The 20,107-nt window shown below is 44.4% G+C and overlaps 4 protein-coding genes across 10 annotated transcripts in view; 2 read left to right on the top strand and 2 right to left on the bottom strand.

Moving 5' to 3' along the window:
* Nucleotides 1–2,907: 2,907 nt before the first annotated feature.
* ccr9a (chemokine (C-C motif) receptor 9a) lies at nucleotides 2,908–5,062 on the top strand. The gene is made up of 3 exons (XM_076973019.1): nucleotides 2,908–3,003; nucleotides 3,195–3,257; nucleotides 3,398–5,062. Exons 2-3 carry the CDS (start codon nucleotides 3,207–3,209, stop codon nucleotides 4,442–4,444), a joined length of 1,098 nt encoding a protein of 365 aa, XP_076829134.1. The 5' UTR covers nucleotides 2,908–3,003; nucleotides 3,195–3,206; the 3' UTR covers nucleotides 4,445–5,062.
* Nucleotides 5,063–6,545: 1,483 nt separating this feature from the next.
* LOC143475267 (myosin regulatory light chain 2, smooth muscle minor isoform-like) lies at nucleotides 6,546–11,191 on the bottom strand. The gene is made up of 4 exons (XM_076973055.1): nucleotides 11,065–11,191; nucleotides 10,186–10,392; nucleotides 7,180–7,341; nucleotides 6,546–7,009 (listed from the first exon to the last, which is right to left on the bottom strand). Exons 2-4 carry the CDS (start codon nucleotides 10,367–10,369, stop codon nucleotides 6,837–6,839), a joined length of 519 nt encoding a protein of 172 aa, XP_076829170.1. The 5' UTR covers nucleotides 10,370–10,392; nucleotides 11,065–11,191; the 3' UTR covers nucleotides 6,546–6,836.
* Nucleotides 11,192–13,015: 1,824 nt separating this feature from the next.
* Nucleotides 13,016–16,036, top strand: LOC143475169 (uncharacterized). Of its 4 annotated transcripts, XM_076972924.1 has the most exons (8): nucleotides 13,016–13,107; nucleotides 13,370–13,481; nucleotides 13,573–13,647; nucleotides 13,760–13,805; nucleotides 13,890–13,918; nucleotides 14,243–14,299; nucleotides 14,452–14,534; nucleotides 14,961–16,036. In XM_076972924.1, exons 2-8 carry the CDS (start codon nucleotides 13,431–13,433, stop codon nucleotides 15,709–15,711), a joined length of 1,092 nt encoding a protein of 363 aa, XP_076829039.1. In that variant the 5' UTR covers nucleotides 13,016–13,107; nucleotides 13,370–13,430; the 3' UTR covers nucleotides 15,712–16,036. The 4 variants fall into 4 exon arrangements, with proteins under 4 accessions (XP_076829039.1, XP_076829040.1, XP_076829038.1 ...); XM_076972925.1 differs by lacking the exon at nucleotides 13,016–13,107 and having other exon boundaries at nucleotides 13,126–13,481; nucleotides 13,576–13,647; XM_076972923.1 differs by lacking the exon at nucleotides 13,016–13,107 and having other exon boundaries at nucleotides 13,126–13,481.
* prpf4ba (pre-mRNA processing factor 4Ba) overlaps nucleotides 15,984–20,107 on the bottom strand; it is a 12,703-nt gene continuing 8,579 nt past the window's right edge. The window contains exons 15-17 of one of the 4 annotated variants that reach the window (XR_013120944.1): nucleotides 18,370–20,104; nucleotides 16,702–16,751; nucleotides 15,984–16,146 (exon numbers count right to left, since the gene is read on the bottom strand). Coding sequence is in view for 1 of the 4 variants with exons in the window: in XM_076972921.1 (XP_076829036.1) it covers nucleotides 19,901–20,104 (204 nt within the window). In the remaining 3 variants the exon portion in view is untranslated. Of the gene's footprint in view, nucleotides 20,105–20,107 lie in introns of all 4 variants that reach the window. The other 3 variants (XR_013120942.1, XR_013120943.1, XM_076972921.1) reach the window with 3 other exon arrangements.

The raw sequence follows: 20,107 nt of genomic DNA, 5'->3' as shown, positions 1-20,107 counted from the left end.
GTGTATGTGTGTGTGTTGGGGGGGGGGTGAATGTGTGTATGTGTGTGTGTTTGGGGGGGGGTGAATGTGTGTATGTGTGTGTGTTTGGGGGGGGTGAATGTGTGTATGTGTGTGTGTTTGGGGGGGGTGAATGTGTGTATGTGTGTGTGTTTGGGGGGGGTGAATGTGTGTATGTGTGTGTGTTTGGGGGGGGTGAATGTGTGTATGTGTGTGTGTTTGGGGGGGGGGGGGGGGGTGAATGTGTGTGTGCGTGTGTTGTGCTGCCATAGGATATTCCAGAGCAATTGGGTTCAGTTCTCCGTTACTGTATTTCGTTACTAAGTTGGTGTGTTACCTCAAACATCCTCAGAACTGGAGTAACATGTAACCTGTAAGTCACGCAAACATGATTCACCATTCAGAATCTCCCCTAAATCAAGTTTCATCTCTTAGTGAAACTGGTTCATCCTGAGAACAGTCTGCGTGTGTCTCTGTGACCACAGAGCAGGATCTTCACGTTGTCTCATTACGCTCATGGACACCACTCTTCCCTCCAGGGTCTTTCCCTTGGACTCCATTTCATATAACAGGCCGTGGGGTGGCAGGCCGTGGGGCAGCAGGCCGTGGGGCGGTAACTGTATGACGTGTTGCTAAGGGACAGTGGTGGTTACGCAGGGCTGTAAGCGGGAGGGCAGCAGTGGTGAAACCAGAAGAAGGAACTACTGCTGTTATAAATGTGGTGTAATAACACCAAACATAAATAAGGGGAAAACTGGGAAACTGACATGGGAAAGTGCTGGGGCAGATACCCGTGCTGGGGCAGATACCCATGTTGGGGTAGATACCCGTACTGGGGCATATCCTGTGCTGGGGCAGATACCCATGTTGGGGTAGATACCCGTACTGGGGCAGATCCTGTGCTGGGGCAGATACCCATGTTGGGGTAGATACCCGTACTGGGGCAGATCCTGTGCTGGGGCAGATACCCATGCAGATGAACAACTCCAGGACATGTGATACACCTGAGCACTCAAACACTGAGGAACTTCAGCCAGACTGGTACTGTGCTCAGGTCAGCACCAGACCATGTTTGGACAGATGAGTGTCTCACTCTTACTCCTCCCACTCTTCTCTCTCTCTCTCCTCTCACTCCCTCCTCTCACTCTTCTCTCTCTCCTCTCTTTATTCTCTCTCTCTCCTCTCTCTCTCTCTTTCATCACACGCTCTCTTGTGTCACACACGACTGGCCAGTGAGATAAACAAATGTAAAAAGCAGAAGGTGTTGAGACAGTTACACAGCAGCTGGTGTCACTGATTTCCTGTTTGTCTGGCTCCAACCTGTCACCCTGTCTCCTGGAAACCTTTGTAACCTAAACCACAGATTAAGGGTTAGGGGTTAGGGGTTAGAGGTTAGGGGGTGTCTGGTTTAGTATTAGGGTTTTGGTCATACTTTTCATTCCTCCTGAAACATAAACATACCTGCATATGCAATCACAAGACCAAAGAATATATGCAGGCTGTGTTTCTGGAAGAGGGTTAGGGTTAGAGGTTAGAGGTTAGGGGTTAGGGTTAGTGTTAGGGTCTCCCACAAACGTATGAGAGGAGTTTGGTCTCAGTGAAGACCTGAGACAGGCACATTTTCTCCTACATAAGGCTCACCAGTAATAAAGAGAGAATTGAACCAATATGTCCAGCGTGTAGCATCATCACTGTACACAGCAGCATGTGCGTCTGGTGCAATGTTGCATGATCCAAAAGAAAACCCCCCCTCGTCATTTCATTCATATCAGTCATATCAGTCACAGCGACATATACACGCACCTGAGAACATCTTAGAAACGGCATCTTTCAATCTGTTCTAGAGTAAACAATACCCCTAGCATAATGTCTCAGTTAGTATTTATATGCGCTTATCATTAACTTATTGAAAATCCTTAGCCTTAGGGTTAGGGTTAATATTGGGGTTAAGATTTACTGTTAGGGTTATTGTTTGTGATTGGGGTTAGGGTTAGTATTAGGGTTAGTAGGGGTTAGTATTGGGATTGGGGATAACAGAGGTTATTAATTAGGTTTAGAGTTAGTAGGGCTTAGTATTAGGATTAGGGTTAATAGGGGTTAGTATTGGGATTACTGTTATAGGTGTTAGTATTAGGATTAGGGTTAGTAGGGGTTAGAATTGGGACTAGGGTTAGTAGAGGTTAGTATTAGGATTAGTAGGGGATAATATTGGGATAAGGGTTAATAGGGGTTAGTATTAGGATTAGGAGGGGTTTATATTGGGACTAGTGTTAGTAGGGGTTAGTATAAGGATTAGTAGGGGTTAGTATTAGGATTAGTAGAGGTTAGTATTAAGGTTAGTAGGGCTTAGTATTAGGGTTAGTAGGGGTTAGTATTAGGATTAGTAGGGGTTAGTATTAGGATTAGTAGAGGTTAGTATTAGGGTTAGTAGGGGTTAGTATTAGGATTAGTAGGGGTTAGTATTAGGGTTAGTAGGGGTTAGTATTAGGGTTAGTATTAGGATTAGTAGGGGTTAGTATTCAGGCTAGTAGGGGTTAGTATTAGGATTAGTGGAGGTTAGTATTAGGGTTAGTAGGGGTTAGTATTAGGGTTAGTAGGGGTTAGTATTAGGATTAGTAGGGGTTAGTATTCAGGCTAGTAGGGGTTAGTATTAGGATTAGTAGAGGTTAGTATTAGGGTTAGTAGGGGTTAGTATTAGGGTTAGTAGGGGTTAGTATTAGGATTAGTAGGGGTTAGTATTCAGGCTAGTAGGGGTTAGTATTAGGATTAGTGGAGGTTAGTATTAGGGTTAGTAGGGGTTAGTATTCAGGCTAGTAGGGGTATTAGGATTAGTAGAGGTTAGTATTAGGGTTAGTAGGGGTTAGCATTTCCCTGCATATGAAGAAGAAAAAAGAAAAAAAGAACAACGCACGTCATTGTGGTTAAACTGAGAACTTAAAGGTTCTGCACACCAGAGAAGTTCAGACGAGACTCTCAGGCGCTCAATACACCCGCCTCGTCCAACACGTAAGTAACAGCATCGTACAATTAACAACAAAAAGAAATACGTAAGCTTGGCTGTTGGCTGTGAACAGTTTTTGTAAAGAACAACTTAAAATTAGACACATTACATTTCACATTTTCATTCTTTTCTTTAAAATCTCTCATATTTCTCTGTTTGTCTCTCATATCTCTATGTTTGTCTCTCATGCTTTCAGATTTCAAAGAAAATGATGAGAAATATGACAGACCCGTTGGCAGCTCTGATCCCGACACCCTATGTGAGTAGCATAAAGAGTGCAGGAGAGCTAATGTGCATGAAAACAGCCATCATATAAACATACTAATTTCTATTGTAAATTAATTTTCCTAAACCTGATCAAATGAATCCTATCATGGGCTTTATTTGCTTTCTTCACAGGAAGATTATGAAAGTGGTTCTACTGCTGATTACACTGCTGATTATACTGACATTTCAAACTCTCTGTGTGACAAGAGTAATGTCAGAAACTTTCGGAGGCAATATGAACCCCCCTTGTATTGGCTGATCGTCATCCTGGGGTCTGTGGGAAACCTGTTGGTTATCTGGATCTACACCCAGTTCAAGAACCGCCTGAAGACGATGACGGACGTGTACCTGCTGAACCTGGCCGTGGCGGACCTGCTGTTCCTGTGCACCCTGCCCTTCTGGGCCACTGATGCCGTGAACGGATGGACTTTTGGCACACTCATGTGTAAAGGCGTGTCAGCGCTCTACAAAATCAACTTCTTCAGCTGCATGCTGCTGCTCACGTGCATCAGCGTGGACCGCTACTTCATGATCGTACTGACTACCAAAGCGCACAACTCCAAGGGGAACCTTCTGACCTGCAGCAAGCTGACGTGTGTGATCGTGTGGCTGTTGGCCATCGTGCTGGCGGTACCAGAGTTCCTTTTCGCACGCTCCAAAGAGGACATGGACAACAACAAGTACTGCGCCATGGTGTACTGGTACAACGAGAACAACCGCACCAAGATCACGGTGCTGGTGCTCCAGATCTGCGTGGGGTTCTGCATTCCTCTGCTGGTGATGGTGTACTGCTACGCCCTCATCATCCACACCCTGCTGAAGGCCAAGAGCTTCGAGAAGCACAAAGCGCTGCGAGTCGTCCTGGCGGTGGTGGCCGTTTTTGTGCTCTCGCAGCTGCCGTACAACAGCATGCTGGTGTTCGAGGCTTCTCAGGCGGTGAACACCACCATCACAGACTGCAACCAAGCACAGGGCTTCGACGTCGCCACCCAGGTGCTGAAGAGCCTGGCGTACACGCACTGCTGCCTCAACCCCGTCCTCTACGTCTTTGTTGGGGTGCGTTTCAGGAAAGACCTCAGAAGGCTGTTCCACACCTTCCTACCGCGCAGCAGCAAGGGCGTCAAGCAGCGCTCATCCGTCATGATGGATGCAGAGAGCACCACGGCGTTCTCGCTTTGAACACCAACTCAGGGTAGAATACAGCAAGGAGACGTGGAAGTTCCCTGTTCAGTGTTCCACTGAAACGTTTGAGCTTAAGAAATGGAGCATGCTGCCTGCTGTCCTGGACAGAGGTCCTTAACGACGTTCCGACAGAGATGTTACGTTTCGGTCATCTTTGAATCATACTACAGAAAGAGGGATGGGCTCACGTTGAGACAGAGGCCCCATGTGGGTGGACGAATGTGCACCTCTATCTGAAGACTGTGTATGCTGACCTGAATGAGAAGTAGTGGGTGAATCCAGAAACTTGTGTACAGACGTGCTGTCTCTTTTGTATTGAAGAATATTGAATGTCCTTTCAGCATTATTTACTTTGGTTTACATTGAGTTCTAAAAGTTATGTATGAAATGCTTCTTTGGCTTCTATCAGCATCACATTGTGGATTCATTTCCTTTTTGCCCATGTGTCAAATCTGCTGCTTTAATGTTATATTTACATTTCCTCTTTTTATGCTGTTTTATGCTCATTGCATTCAGTGAAATTAGTTTTTTTTTTTTTTTACAAAACTGAGCCAACAGTTACATGTACCTGCTGCTGTTTTAGTACTAAGAGTGAATTAAAATACATAAAACATGTTTTTTGGATGCAATTTTTGAAACACACACACAAGTGAACAGGTGGCTATCACTCCGTTTCTGCTTGCAGTGACGCACACAGCTCTCTGGTTTACTTGTTGATTGAGTTTTGTGCGTGTTTCCTGTAGCCACAGACAGGGGCAGACACCACAAATTGTGGTCAGAGAACCGTTGAGCACTTTATGTCTAACCGTTGAGTCCTCGAGTCACCGTGTTACTTATTTGGGAAAGACCCCCATATAATTTCATTAGTACATGTACACATCTTATGCACTGACAGCCTATTGGTTTGAAAACTCAGACTGAGGGAGGGGTGTCCTGTCGCCGGTGTCTCCAAGCCCCTCACGGGGTCACGCAGTTCGTAGATTTATTTTTTGCACAGACATTGAGGGTTGTGCATACAGGGGTACAAAATGTACTTAAAAAGAAGTTGTTCTCCACCTCAGACTGAGATTGGTTAAAAAAGCCACACTCTCACACACGTTCTCACACTCACTCTCTCTCCCTTTCACACACACACACACATAAGAGGAAGTGGTAAGGGGACTCGTAGTGAGATGCTTTTTTCCAAAACAAACCTCTGTCCGCATCAACATTAAATAAGTATTTTGAAGCTTACAAATTATATTAACACAAAACTAAAAGTGACTGGAAGCACTCAATTGGTATACATATCCCATCTCAATTCTATCATTCTTCATACTTTACTGTCCTGATGTACAGAGGTCCAATGGATTCTGCTTGGCAAATACCGAAATAATACTTTGAGATGCAAATTTATCAAAAGAATTGGAGAATTCACTTCCTGTGTGTTCTGTTAAGTGGCGATAGGGCACCTTCTCATTCAGCTAAATCCAAAGTGTTAAAAGAACTAGAAGTAGTGTAGATGGTGCTGTTGCAATCTCTGTAGACCATTTCGGGAGTTTTTATGTATTTTCAGTAGTTTTTTCCCCAGACTTTTTATGTCATTACACTTAATAGTTTGATAATTTTCTCAAAATTACATCTCTGTTAAGAATCAAGTTGAACGCTTCTAGATGTGTAACATGTGAACACATCTGTTCCTGTCTGTCAGATCATCTTTATCTCCCTCTGATCCGTCTGTGTTTTGTCTGCCCTATATATCAACGTTGTCATGCAACATTCAGAGAAAGCTTTTGAGGTTGTGGTTTAAACAACAATCAACCCACTGCTGGTTGCAACAGTCTGCAGGTCCCAAGAAAGAATTAACAGACTTTATTCTGGCTTCTCCATGCTCGAGGTCTTCTGCTTAGGTCAAATTCATAATCTCACTGTTGTCTGATATGAAACCTGCTAATATGTCTCATCCATTTTCTTTAGCTTTTGTTTAAGTAATTAAGCAGTTCATGACACATGCTAAATGATGGTATTAGTAATACTAGTCTCATACAATTGCTAATTGATGACTCTACACAGGCCTTCAGATTTACAGGTCTCCAAAAAAATATAACATCACAACTGCTATGATGAAGAACACCATCAATCACGACTTTATTGTACTGACACCGACACAACTCTGTTTCACCCGACATCCTACTGCTTACCCAAGTGTACTTTGCTATTTACATACAAGGCTATTAAGATGATATAAGAGAGGTCAAGGGGTCGTGTCCAACTGCCTTAGTCTGGACTTGGACTTGTCTGCCTTTTGATGCCTGCATATGACCTGTTGTGAACAAGGTAAGATCCAGAGACAATTAAGCATCATTCTGATCAGTGCAATCCACACAAATCTTCACCGACAGTCTGTTCTCTAATCGTCTTTGTCCTTGGCACCATGCTTTAAGATACGCGTGAACGCCACATAATTGAAGTTGCCCTTCTTGTCGATTGGGGCTTCTCTAAAGAGCTCGTCCACTTCTTCATCTGTGAACCTGTCGCCCATGGTGGTCAACAGCTCTCTGAGATACTCCTCTTGTATAAAACCTAAGGGGACCAACACCAGACAACTGTTCCTCATAATGTTTTTAGAATAAATACGAATGACATTAAGGTCTAATCTAATGTTTCATTAGATCAATACTATATTCAGTGGAACAGATTGCTGTTTAATAGTACTTTCACCTTGTCAGTAGGCCTGATAGTTCTGGAATTACCTGTTCCCTCTTCGTCAAAACAGGCAAAAGCGTTTCTGATAACGTCCTCGGGGTCAGTGCCGTTCAGCTTCTCTCCAAACATGGTGAGGAACATCGTGAAGTTGATGGGTCCAGGAGCTTCACTCATCATGACTTCTAGGTACTCATCTGTGGGATTCTTACCTTACAAGAATCAGGTAGTGCAACTGTCACAAACAGCTTACAATTAGGCAACAACATACCAAACAAAGACAAATTACAAATAACAAAATATTATTAATGTGCTTTACTGTTCAGCATCACAAGAGCAAACACATTTACAAGGTCAGAGCAACATGTTGCACAGGGCAGTAGAGTCTTACCTAATGACACCAGCATGTGGTACAGGGCAATAGAGTCTTACCTAATGACACCAGCATGTGGTACAGGCCAGTAGAGTCTTACCTAATGACACCAGCATGTTGTACAGGGCAGGAGGGTCTTACCTAATGACACCAGGATGTTGTACAGGGCAGTAGAGTCTTACCTAATGACACCAGCATGTTGTACAGGGCAGTAGGGTCTTACCTAATGACACCAGCATGTTGTACAGGGCAGTAGGGTCTTACCTAATGACACCAGCATGTTGTACAGGGCAGTAGAGTCTTACCTAATGACACCAGCATGTTGTACAGGGCAGTAGAGTCTTACCTAAAGATGCCAGCATGTTGTACAGGCCAGTAGAGTCTTACCTAATGACACCAGCATGTTGTACAGGGCAGTAGAGTCTTACCTAATGACACCAGCATGTTGTACAGGGCAGTAGGGTCTTACCTAATGACACCAGCATGTTGTACAGGGCAGTAGAGTCTTACCTAATGACACCAGCATGTTGTACAGGGCAGGAGGGTGTTACCTAATGACACCAGCATGTTGCACAGGGCAGTAGAGTCTTACCTAATGACACCAGCATGTTGTACAGGGCAGTAGGGTCTTACCTAATGACACCAGCATGTTGTACAGGGCAGGAGGGTCTTGCCTAATGACACCAGCATGTTGTACAGGGCAGTAGAGTCTTACCTAATGACACCAGCATGTTGTACAGGGCAGTAGGGTCTTACCTAATGACACCAGCATGTTGTACAGGGCAGTAGAGTCTTACCTAATGACACCAGCATGTTGTACAGGGCAGTAGGGTCTTACCTAATGACACCAGCATGTTGTACAGGGCAGTAGAGTCTTACCTAATGACACCAGCATGTTGTACAGGGCAGGAGGGTGTTACCTAATGACACCAGCATGTGGTACAGGGCAGGAGGGTCTTACCTAATGACACCAGCATGTTGTACAGGGCAGTAGAGTCTTACCTAATGACACCAGCATGTTGTACAGGGCAGTAGGGTCTTACCTAATGACACCAGCATGTTGTACAGGGCAGTAGGGTCTTACCTAATGACACCAGCATGTTGTACAGGGCAGTAGAGTCTTACCTAATGACACCAGCATGTTGTACAGGGCAGTAGAGTCTTACCTAAAGATGCCAGCATGTTGTACAGGCCAGTAGAGTCTTACCTAATGACACCAGCATGTTGTACAGGGCAGTAGAGTCTTACCTAATGACACCAGCATGTTGTACAGGGCAGTAGGGTCTTACCTAATGACACCAGCATGTTGTACAGGGCAGTAGAGTCTTACCTAATGACACCAGCATGTTGTACAGGGCAGGAGGGTGTTACCTAATGACACCAGCATGTTGCACAGGGCAGTAGAGTCTTACCTAATGACACCAGCATGTTGTACAGGGCAGTAGGGTCTTACATAATGACACCAGCATGTTGTACAGGGCAGGAGGGTCTTGCCTAATGACACCAGCATGTTGTACAGGGCAGTAGAGTCTTACCTAATGACACCAGCATGTTGCACAGGGCAGTAGAGTCTTACCTAATGACACCAGCATGTGGTACAGGGCAGTAGAGTCTTACCTAATGACACCAGCATGTGGTACAGGCCAGTAGAGTCTTACCTAATGACACCAGCATGTTGTACAGGGCAGGAGGGTCTTACCTAATGACACCAGCATGTTGTACAGGGCAGGAGGGTCTTACCTAATGACACCAGCATGTTGTACAGGGCAGTAGAGTCTTACCTAATGACACCAGCATGTTGTACAGGGCAGTAGGGTCTTACCTAATGACACCAGCATGTTGTACAGGGCAGTAGGGTCTTACCTAATGACACCAGCATGTTGTACAGGGCAGTAGAGTCTTACCTAATGACACCAGCATGTTGTACAGGGCAGTAGAGTCTTACCTAAAGATGCCAGCATGTTGTACAGGCCAGTAGAGTCTTACCTAATGACACCAGCATGTTGTACAGGGCAGTAGAGTCTTACCTAATGACACCAGCATGTTGTACAGGGCAGTAGGGTCTTACCTAATGACACCAGCATGTTGTACAGGGCAGTAGAGTCTTACCTAATGACACCAGCATGTTGTACAGGGCAGGAGGGTGTTACCTAATGACACCAGCATGTTGCACAGGGCAGTAGAGTCTTACCTAATGACACCAGCATGTTGTACAGGGCAGTAGGGTCTTACCTAATGACACCAGCATGTTGTACAGGGCAGTAGAGTCTTACCTAATGACACCAGCATGTTGTACAGGGCAGTAGGGTCTTACCTAATGACACCAGCATGTTGTACAGGGCAGTAGAGTCTTACCTAATGACACCAGCATGTTGTACAGGGCAGGAGGGTGTTACCTAATGACACCAGCATGTTGCACAGGGCAGTAGAGTCTTACCTAATGACACCAGCATGTTGTACAGGGCAGTAGGGTCTTACCTAATGACACCAGCATGTTGTACAGGGCAGGAGGGTCTTGCCTAATGACACCAGCATGTTGTACAGGGCAGTAGAGTCTTACCTAATGACACCAGCATGTTGTACAGGGCAGTAGGGTCTTACCTAATGACACCAGCATGTTGTACAGGGCAGGAGGGTCTTACCTAATGACACCAGCATGTGGTACAGGGCAGTAGGGTCTTACCTAAAGACGCCAGCATGTCATGAAGGTCTTCTTTATCAATAAAGCCATCACGGTTCTGGTCAATCATATTAAAGGCTTCCTTGAATTCTTGAATCTGTGACTGGTCAAACATGGCAAACACATTTGAAGTGGCCCTCTGAGGGCGTTTTTTTGTGGTTTTCCCCTTGGCCCGTTTGCTGGACATGTTGGCAGTTGGGTGTCTAAACGCTAAGGGAAAAGGGCAACATTAAAAAAAACGTTAACGTCAAGTATAATAATGAAGATAATAATAATAATGAAGAACACGTCAGTCACTTTTATTGGCGTATCAAATACGACAAGTTAGGAAATTAAAACTCAGAGGTTTGTCGTTTAATCATTCTTATTTATCAAATGCTAACAGAAGAAACGTCTGTGTGCATTTTGTGTTATTATGTTGTACAGCTACATGGCTAACTAGCCAGAGAGCTAACCCGTTAACTTAGCAAGCTAACTACATATATGATCTTTCCTATTACGCTTATAAACTAACATTTAACAGCATAAAGGGGTAACGTTTGGGACTTATTTATTGAGGGATTGAATAACTGTATGCTGCAAACTCTTTGCTGCAACTCAATACAGGAGTCGAGCAAAACAGCCATGATCAGGAAGCAGAGATTCCTACAGCATGTACAGGGAGCACTTCCGGATCACAGAGCGTTAAAGCCCGCGCAGCTGCGCAGATCTGCGCAAAACAGCCAAGAAACCGCGCAGTAGTCAGACAGCGAGCTAACTAACTAGCTACCAATCCAGCTGGCTGCGCTCTAGCTGCCCGTCCTAACCTGAATCATAGAAATAGCTGTCAAATTCCAGCTAAACCAGATGTGTGGTAGATAATATTGATGAAATGTAACCTACCTTGTCAGATCAACACAGATGGCCACCAGTCAGGCCAGCAGGACGGTCAGGATGTATTAATGTCACCCCTCCAGAGTTTGGCCTTGGGACAGCCGGAGCGCCAGAAACACTACTGGATCATTCCATGATTTCCATTATAGGGGTGGCTTCATTTACGCTTTAAACCCTTACATTGCACATAGGTTTAGCGCGCCGACCTATTTTAAAACCCGAAGACTAAACCTGTACAAATAAACATTTGTATTTAAAATTGTGAATGATTAAAGCAAGCAAACATGTCCTGTTTAATAACAGAAAAGTTTTTGTTTTAGTATTATATGCATCCCTCCTGGTGGGAAGATGTCAGATCTAGTGTCCCTAATCCCTTGTGGTCCTTATGAGCCACGCGTTGTGAATCAAGAACTGGAGTGAAAGCAACTCATGTGTTTCTCTTTACAACTAGTTCACTTTATATTTTGCCCGTCAATAGTGACTTGATGTAGTCAAACATTTACCTCAAGATAATTAACATTACCTAGAGAGGTCTAAAAGTTAACAATTTCGTTTACCGGCAGATTTGAAAACTTTTCTGAAAATGTTTCATCCTCATTAGTGATAGTAGCCTATTCAGTATTATGAAATATTAATGGCACTCACACACTTGGGTGAAAATGCCCCTGGATCCAGTGCTCATCGATATAATGAGCAGCCTTGCCTCATCAGAAACACATTAAGTAATTATGTGTATTATTATAAGTTTTCGTGTCAGTTTATAGTAATAATTGTCACTGTTCCCTGTCCAGTTTGCACGGAATGTTTTTATTCCCTTTGATTTGGGATTCTTTGTGTAGTCCACCCTACAGTCCCCTTCACAGCATGGACGTAGTTTTGATTTCACAAGTGGGGGGGACACAACCTGGGGTGGCGAACTGTTAAGCGGGGGGGGGGGGGGGGTGCTGCATGATCCTAGTGCTAGATTTGTCGCTATTTGGATATTGGTTTTTTTACCGTTAAAAAGTGGGGGGGACATGACTTTGTCACTACTTAAATATTTGGTTTTAACTGTAAAAACTGGGGGGGACCAAAACCGGCTTTTGAAAAAGTGGGGGGGACATGTCCCCCCCGTCCCCCCCCAAAACTACGTCCGTGCTTCACAGTCCCCTTCACTGAACACTTCACAGGAAGCTACTAGGGCAGCTGTAATGCGGCTTTGAGAGTAACACACACACGTTCACTACTTCGTGCAGCGTGTAACCGGGGAAGACAGCAGCAGTGTTTTCTCGTTTTTCTGTGTAAGCATTTGAGATGAACGTTCGTGTTACCGCACACAGCAGGTGTCAGTCAGCGCCACTGGAAACCACCAGGAAAATATTCACCATGTAATATGTGCATTCAGTGGTTTTACTGAGGAACTCGACTTCTGCCTCTAATTTCTCGACTTACTTTCATACTTTCTGAAATCTTACTTTCTGTAACTGTTTTATTTCAATATTTTAAAATAACATTTAAAAAATATGTTTCCTATTTAGGCCTATATCATGATTTCTATTTTATGTCTGTCTTATTATAGTCACATTTATTAAATATCTTTATTGTTGGCTCTTTTGTTTTTGCTTTTATTAGTTTGTTTATTTGTAGTTTTATAAGTCTATTTCTTGTAGTTTTATATTTTGGGGGGTTGTTGTGTCTAGGCTAGGTCCCCTTCAGGATAAGCCCCGTTTAAATGATGTCTTTAGTATAGTCGTATAAGAAACGGGCCCCTCTCACACAACGACTTGTCGGATAAAACTTGAAATAACTGAAGCAGGGGTCACCAACGTGGTGCCCGCGAGGACGTCACGAGTCGCCCGCGGGCTTGTTTTAAAAATAGCTCACTATAGTGCCATGCACCAAAGCGCTGCATCGTTTATGTTTTTGCTACTATTATAGATTGTCCGCGGTTGCTAGCGGTCTTCCCGCTTAGGGTTAGGGTTATCAATCAACTTATCGTTAGATTGATGCGAATTCATCTGGTAGCCCTCCGCAATAATTGGTCTCCAAGAAGTAGCTCCCAGTTTCAAAAAGGTTGGTGACCCCTGAAATGAAGGATGCTCAGGACCGCAGGACAGACCCACGGCCCATTAGCACCGATCAAGACGGTCCGGACTGACGAATTTAAGGGATTGGTTGCCATGGTTTCAGTTTAACCTATGGACAGGAAGAAGTAGTTCGTCCCCTTAGACACTGATAGGCAAACTTGTATCTAAAATAAATAGGAACAGGACAATATGAGTTCACAATATAACAACAGTTCACAACCGTTTGCACGTCTGTTCGTCCCCTAAAGCAAATGACACTCATAGGATAACCCGGGTTTCATAACCTGTCCACCCCGGCCAACAACAGACATGTTTACTGGTGAGCGAACTGCAGCGGACGGGGGCAGGAGGGCTCGTCAGGTGTGTGTGGCCAAAGCCGCTTCTGTGGCATTTCGAGGTCTTATTTTAAAATGTTTCATGTACGTTGCTGTATAACGTTGTTTTCATACAGCAGCCTCTCAGTGCCACGGCCGGTGGGGTCTGGCTGGTACCGGTTGCACCTGGCGCCCTTCAAACGGAGCACAACGTATGTGCACCTAGGGTCTTGGGTCTGGGACTGTATTGAGCTTCTTGGGTCTGGGGCTGTACTGAGCCTCTTCGTCTTCTTTGTATTTAATTAAGAGAGTTTCTTTTCTCAGGTTAAGTGGCATCACCGAACACTGGTGCCGACAACCCCATGTCGAGGTAAGCGTGTATGATTTTAAGACTAATTTATTCTCCTCAGAAACACTTGAGCACGTTTGACATTTTTTGCATGTTTCAGCACAGGTGTCTCTTTGTTGAGGGAGACTGACAAGGTAGGTAGTCTTATTTATATTATATTTATATTCATATAAATGAGTGGTTAGTTAGCTATTTACCTTTATCAGTAACATTTTGACCTTGCACAGGTAAATTATGCCTTTTAGATTGACATTCATGGTTAAAGTTGTTTTTGCATGTTTTAGGAATAGTTAAATATATATTTTGAAGCATTAGTTACATTTAGAATAGATAACATTTGGCACTGATACTGTAACACATAGATAAATAAACAAACATCATATAAACATAATAAACATCAAGATTTGTCTCTGAAATGCATCCAACATTTTTTTGAGCAATTTGTTTGGTTCTCTCAGGATTTCTTAATCACACAGTTGATACGACACATCGAGGATCTACACATGTCTAAAGTAGTGAGTACATTGAAGGTGCCAGGTAACTGTACCATGCCTTTAGTTGCCATGAACATTAATGCATTTGAAAACCACAGGGTGTTTAGGGACTTTTTCTGGTGTCTGGATTGCCTATGGCTGTCTGTAATCTCCCCTACATTTGAATGGCACAGAAAGCTTCATCAGACAGACGTTCAGGTGAGCACATGGCGTCTGATCCTCCCACCTACGGCAGCTGCCTGGAATTAGTCCGTGTGTAAGTAGATACGAGCGTCTCCTCTCACCTACCACACACGCTCCCAGCCTGACACGCATCTCCATTATGAGTTCATCCTAAGTCCAGAGGGGTTGCGATATGTGTCTTTGTGATATTGGGTGCCATGTGTGCAGATGACAGGGGGCTGTTTAGCTAATGTTGCCGGCCCAACTCTGCTCTTAATGTGTGCTGAATACATCAGACATGCACACCATCTGTCCTGACAGCACTTGGCATCGAGTTGTGCTGGCTTTGCCAACACCCTTAACCTGTGGTTGAACTGAATGCAGCCCTGCAACTTTTCACGTTTCACTTACTAGCACGTGAAGTCTGGGATTCCTGGGTGTTGGGTTTATTGGCATCGGTTTATGCTCCTGCCAGGGACTTTTCTAAATGAATTGTGGGACATTGTGTTACACCCTGTAGTCAGAGGCACCATTGCAGTAACCAGCTGAGGATGCTGACCCACCGCTGGAAGAAGCTTGGTCTTCCACACTCCGCCCCCTGTAGGACAGATGTACAAATATCTGGACACAGCCAGCAGGGATTTAAGGCCAACTCTCCGCTCAAAATCACCCCCACCCAAACCGGGCCCACTCTGAGAGACACGAAACGAGGACACGAAGACAGAACGAATGGCTCACAAATCTGCAATACTCAAATTCCTGAAGTGAAAGCAAACGACATGTATGACACAGCAGCATCACCTCAGCTTCCCTCCGACTACAGCGACCTTTCACATCAGAAGAAAGAAAGTGTTCAGATCTCCAAACGGGGAGCACCTGTGGACTTGAACTTCAGACCAGAGCCGTTTGAGAAAGACCTGGACTGTTCAACGGAGACAGCACAAGTGTACCCGGAGGTTCTTCCTGCTCCTCTCAAACGTCTGGACTGCTCCCAGGCGTCCTCCACGTCCTGCCGTGAGGAGCAGGCCAAGACCTTCCTCACTCCCGTGGTGGCCCGTCTGATGGAGCTCGAGCGGCTCCAGAGCGCCACCGTGCAGAAAGAGCGAGCAGCGTCAGCGCGATCCCGCCCTGGTACCTCCAACCGCGGGACACGGAACACCAGCCGTCCCAGAAGAGGTGCCCTCCAGGGTCCGAGGACTCATGGCTCAGTCACACCCTTCCCAAACAGCCTCGAATTACATCGGACAGGTGCAACTGGGTCGAAACTCTAGTTCCAGCTTTCTGTTAGTGTGAATGTCTTAGCTAAACCCGAACAGAACCAAGATATAAAACAAAACAAAACAAAAAAAGAATAATTACTTAAAAGAGAGATAACTCCACTTATTCTAAAAAAGCTTTGGCAACTCTTAGCAGGAATCTGTGCCTGTTGTCATTAAGGAACTGCAGAATAACCTGTCATCTGTGCATCTAATGGGTAGTGTGTACTTCTATAGATAATGTCAGTTAATATCTGTGTAAAAAAAAAAACAATGTTGAACTTAGAAATGCTTTGACTGTTTATTGATGTTTACATACATTATGTTGGCATACAACAAACGAAGTGGGAGGCTGAATCAACAATGACTCTTCAATATAACAGCATTTCCTGCACAGCTGGACAGTGACGGCTTGTCTTTGTTATAACAGGACAGAAATGCAGACTCACCCTGAAATAAAGACAGAGATTCAGAACTTAAGGTTAGTCTTCAGGTACATGAACAAAACATACGTGTCAGTAATAAAAAAAAAAAAAAAGTATTACCTTTCTGATGTTCAATTTGGCTACATGCCACCAAATTAGCAATGTGTCAGAGCAGTTAAAACACTATGGGTGGGAGACAGCTAAAGGAACTCAGTGCAGGCAGCAGGACTGTAGCCATTAACTATGCTGGATGTCTTACAACATATGAAGTTCTTCACTAGAAAACCCATCATGGGTCACCCAGATGCTACTTCTCATGTCTTTGGTAGTGTCATAAATTAATGAATGTGCAGATTTCTAAAATAACTCTGCCTGCATGTACACCTGCAGAATAGTCAATACCACTCCAATACTAGTTAATTTGTCTCCTTAATACCTCTTCTTAATATCACTCTTTAATACGTCTCCTTACTACATCTCCTGAATGGTTGACAACTGTGACTCATTAAACACAAATCTGAGGTCATATATAATAATATGTAAATAAATAAATAAATGAAATCTGGCTCTAAACAGAAACCTTTGGCCAGGTGTGGTTCCTTTAAGTCTTCTGAATTGATTGGACAGCACCTAGAATACAGAGAACAAATGAACCAGCATCTTCTTGCAGTGGGCACAGTGAACACGTTTCTGAAACACGGGCAGCCGTCACCCTCAGCTTGCATGTGTTCCTCTCTGTGAACATCTAGCCCAAAGTCTGTCGGCTTGCTTTAGGGCTTCAGTGAGAGGCTGGTGTTATTGCACTGAGGAAACCAGCTTTATGGCAAATGTCTGTCATTAAACCTGGAACCATTTATAACTACAAACAACAAAATCAGTGTTGTGCAGATCCTCGTGTTTCAACTGTTACCCATCAATGTATGTGTGATGGAGAATTGTGTCTGTGTGATGGTGTCTGTGTGATGGAGGTGGTGTCTGGGTGATGGTGTCTGTGTGATGGAGAATTGTGTCTGTGTGATGGAGGTGGTGTCTGTGTGATGGAGAATTGTGTCTGTGTGATGGAGGTGGTGTCTGTGTGATGGAAGTGGTGTCTGTGTGATGGTGTCTGTGTTATGGAGGTGGTGTCCGTGTGATGGAGGTGGTGTCCGTGTGATGGAGGTGGTGTCCGTGTAATGGAGGTGGTGTCTGTGTGATGGTGTCTGTGTGATGGAGGTGGTGTCTGTGTGATGGAGATGGTATCTGTCTGATGGTGTCTGTGTGATGGAGGTGGTGTCTGTGTGATGGTGTCTGTGTGATGGAGGTGGTGTGTGTGTGATGGTGTCTGTGTAATGGAGGTGGTGTGTGTGTGATGGTGTCTGTGTGATGGAGATTTGGGTTGTGTGAATTGTGTGATGGAGAATTATGTCTGTGTGTTGGAGAATTGTGTCTGTGTGATGGTGTCTGTCACAGTCAGGATTCATAGTGGGATCATAACGAACCAGAACAGTCCAAGCCCAAAACTAGGTGTCAGAACACACAGCCCCATACATTGCACTGGTCTGTTGGTAGGTTCAAGCTCTCATTTCTCACACTTGTAACTATATACCTTTGAATTGAAGTTTCAAAAATATGTATTGCATAATTGACAGAAATTGCTGCATAATGTAAGTTATAAATCTCGTACATGTTTCTCTTAATTCTGCACTTAGAATAGTTTTTAGGGTGCTTAAATTACTTTATTATAGTAAATTATAGTTCTGAGATATGAGTTTCTGAGCCATCTGGAATTTTAAAACTACATTTTATGAAAAAAACAAAACAAACACCCTTAAACCATTTTATTCTAAATACCAAACAAAATGCATTCATTATAGGTTTAACTTTGGAGAATAATATGGAACCAGTAAGCAGAGGCTTTGAGGTTAAATGCTCAGTCGTCAGGGTCATCACGTGTAACTGCAGCCACAGGGCTGAACAAACAACCATGAAGACTTCATTTCATTTCACAGTAAACAGCCTGTAGGCTGTCACCCATTCACACTACAAAACCCGCCACAGAATTACACCGCAACCTCCAGATGCAGTACTCTCACTGGCCACATGGGGCAGCTCTCCCAAAAGCCTGCAAGTATCCTTGCAACAGGCAAATAACAATACTATTATAATGTAAAGGAGAGTTTAGGGTCTGAGTATAAATCCTAACGGTGCAGTTTCTGGTTCCTGAGTTAGTCTGCTCAGCTCTGTGGTGCTGTGACGGAGCCAAACATGCCTTTAGAAGTGACCTGGAAAAGGTCTTGTGGAGGTCTCGTCTCTTTGAAAGCAGCAGCTGGTAGATGATGCTCAGAGAGGAGCCTCCTTGGGCTGGAGATTATTATCTCTCTCTCCCTCTCTCTCTCTCTCAGCAACCACAGGAAAACAGTAGGAGAAACATCACAAACAGCAGTTAGTGTCAGTGTAAAATAAAGACAGTGAGTGTGTTAAAGACAGACCAGACCTTCTGGGAGGTCCAGACCTTCTGGAAGGTCCAGACCTTCTGGGAGGTCTATAACCACCTGCTCTTACTTTTCGGCACCACAGAACATTTTTATTTTATATTGTTTTGCGATAACAAATTTACAGTTTAATGCAAGCTACTCTTTAACATGCAGAGAAGGATCTTTTTTGCAAGAGATACAAGATGTTTCCAGGGTGACCTAGTTTTTCCATTATCTTATTTGAACAACAAAGTGATATGAAATAAAGAAGCAATTACCGCTCTAATCAAGCGGAGCGATAGAGCAGGTGAGGAATACTCCTGTATCAAAACACAACATGATGACGTAGGAACAAAGAACCACACACAGAAACACTGGAGTCGGTTCACACTGCAGATTACAGACTCATGCCTGGAGACATCACTGGGTTAGACGAAGGAATGGTCAGGAGCTGTACGCTGAAGGTGCTGTCCTGCAGGACTACACACCCCATACTCCACTGAAGCCTCAATTGCACACCCAACTGCCCTGCGTAACTACCTTGCTCAGAGGATTCCACCATTACTCAAAGCTTTTCTCTGATCTGAGGTACTTGTCTTTTGGTCTGTGGAGTAAACGCTGAGGAAGAGAGCCATGTGGAGACACTCTCCTCTGGCACTGCAACAACAGATGCTAACCCTAGGAGATTCCCCACACGAGGACAATGGCGTTTCTGGGAGGGGGGGCTTACCTTCAGTGTACTAACAGAGGAACACAACCTGTCTGTATTGAGGAGGCCTCTCCCTGCAGGTGGGCTCAGGTAGGGACCAAGAGCTTCCATTTCAGCAGACACACACCTACATGCCCGCACACCAGGGGCTGTCCGCTCTAAACACCTGAGGGAGATGTGAATATAGACAGCGTTTATGCTGACCTTATGACATACGGTACAGTGTAAGGGGGGTCAGAGCATTACAACACTGGCATTTACAGGTTTAAATTCTCATTAAAAGTATCAAAGACTTGATTTGTCCTCTGAACATATGATAATGACCTGCAGGGTGCATGGAGAATAACTCAAATAAGGAAAAGGTAAATAAATAAACAAACACAAACACCTGAAAGAGCATTTGTGAAGCACCCTGTAGTTCATTCACACTGACATATTGGTAAGGGTGATTAGCAACGCATCAATAGCACAGCTGCTATCAAATAAAAACCAGCAACATTACTTAAATAAGTCTCTTCTGAGTCACGTCTGCTGACACACATCCATCCATTTGTCTGCAAACGTGTTTGTTGTATTTTAGTGGCGGCGTGTCCTGTGAGGTGGTGTGGACCAGGTGGTCAAGCCCTCTCCTGGATGTACGGGTGCTGCAGGGCCTGGTTGATGCTGATCCTCTTAGCCGGGTCCAGCACCAGGATCTGGTCCAGTAGGTCTTTGAGCTGAACCACCTTCTTCCTCTGCTCCTCTGGCAACCGCTGGTGTCCCACCATGTCTGCTAATAAGTCCTTAGTGGGGTTGATGCTGCTTACGACCGTCACTTTCTCCTG

Source organism: Brachyhypopomus gauderio, chromosome 14 (assembly GCF_052324685.1).
Source record: "Brachyhypopomus gauderio isolate BG-103 chromosome 14, BGAUD_0.2, whole genome shotgun sequence".
In the NCBI taxonomy this organism is placed as follows: Eukaryota; Metazoa; Chordata; class Actinopteri; order Gymnotiformes; family Hypopomidae; genus Brachyhypopomus; species Brachyhypopomus gauderio.
The sequence above is the reverse complement of the archived record's forward strand: the minus strand, read 5'-3'. Positions and strand labels throughout refer to the sequence as shown.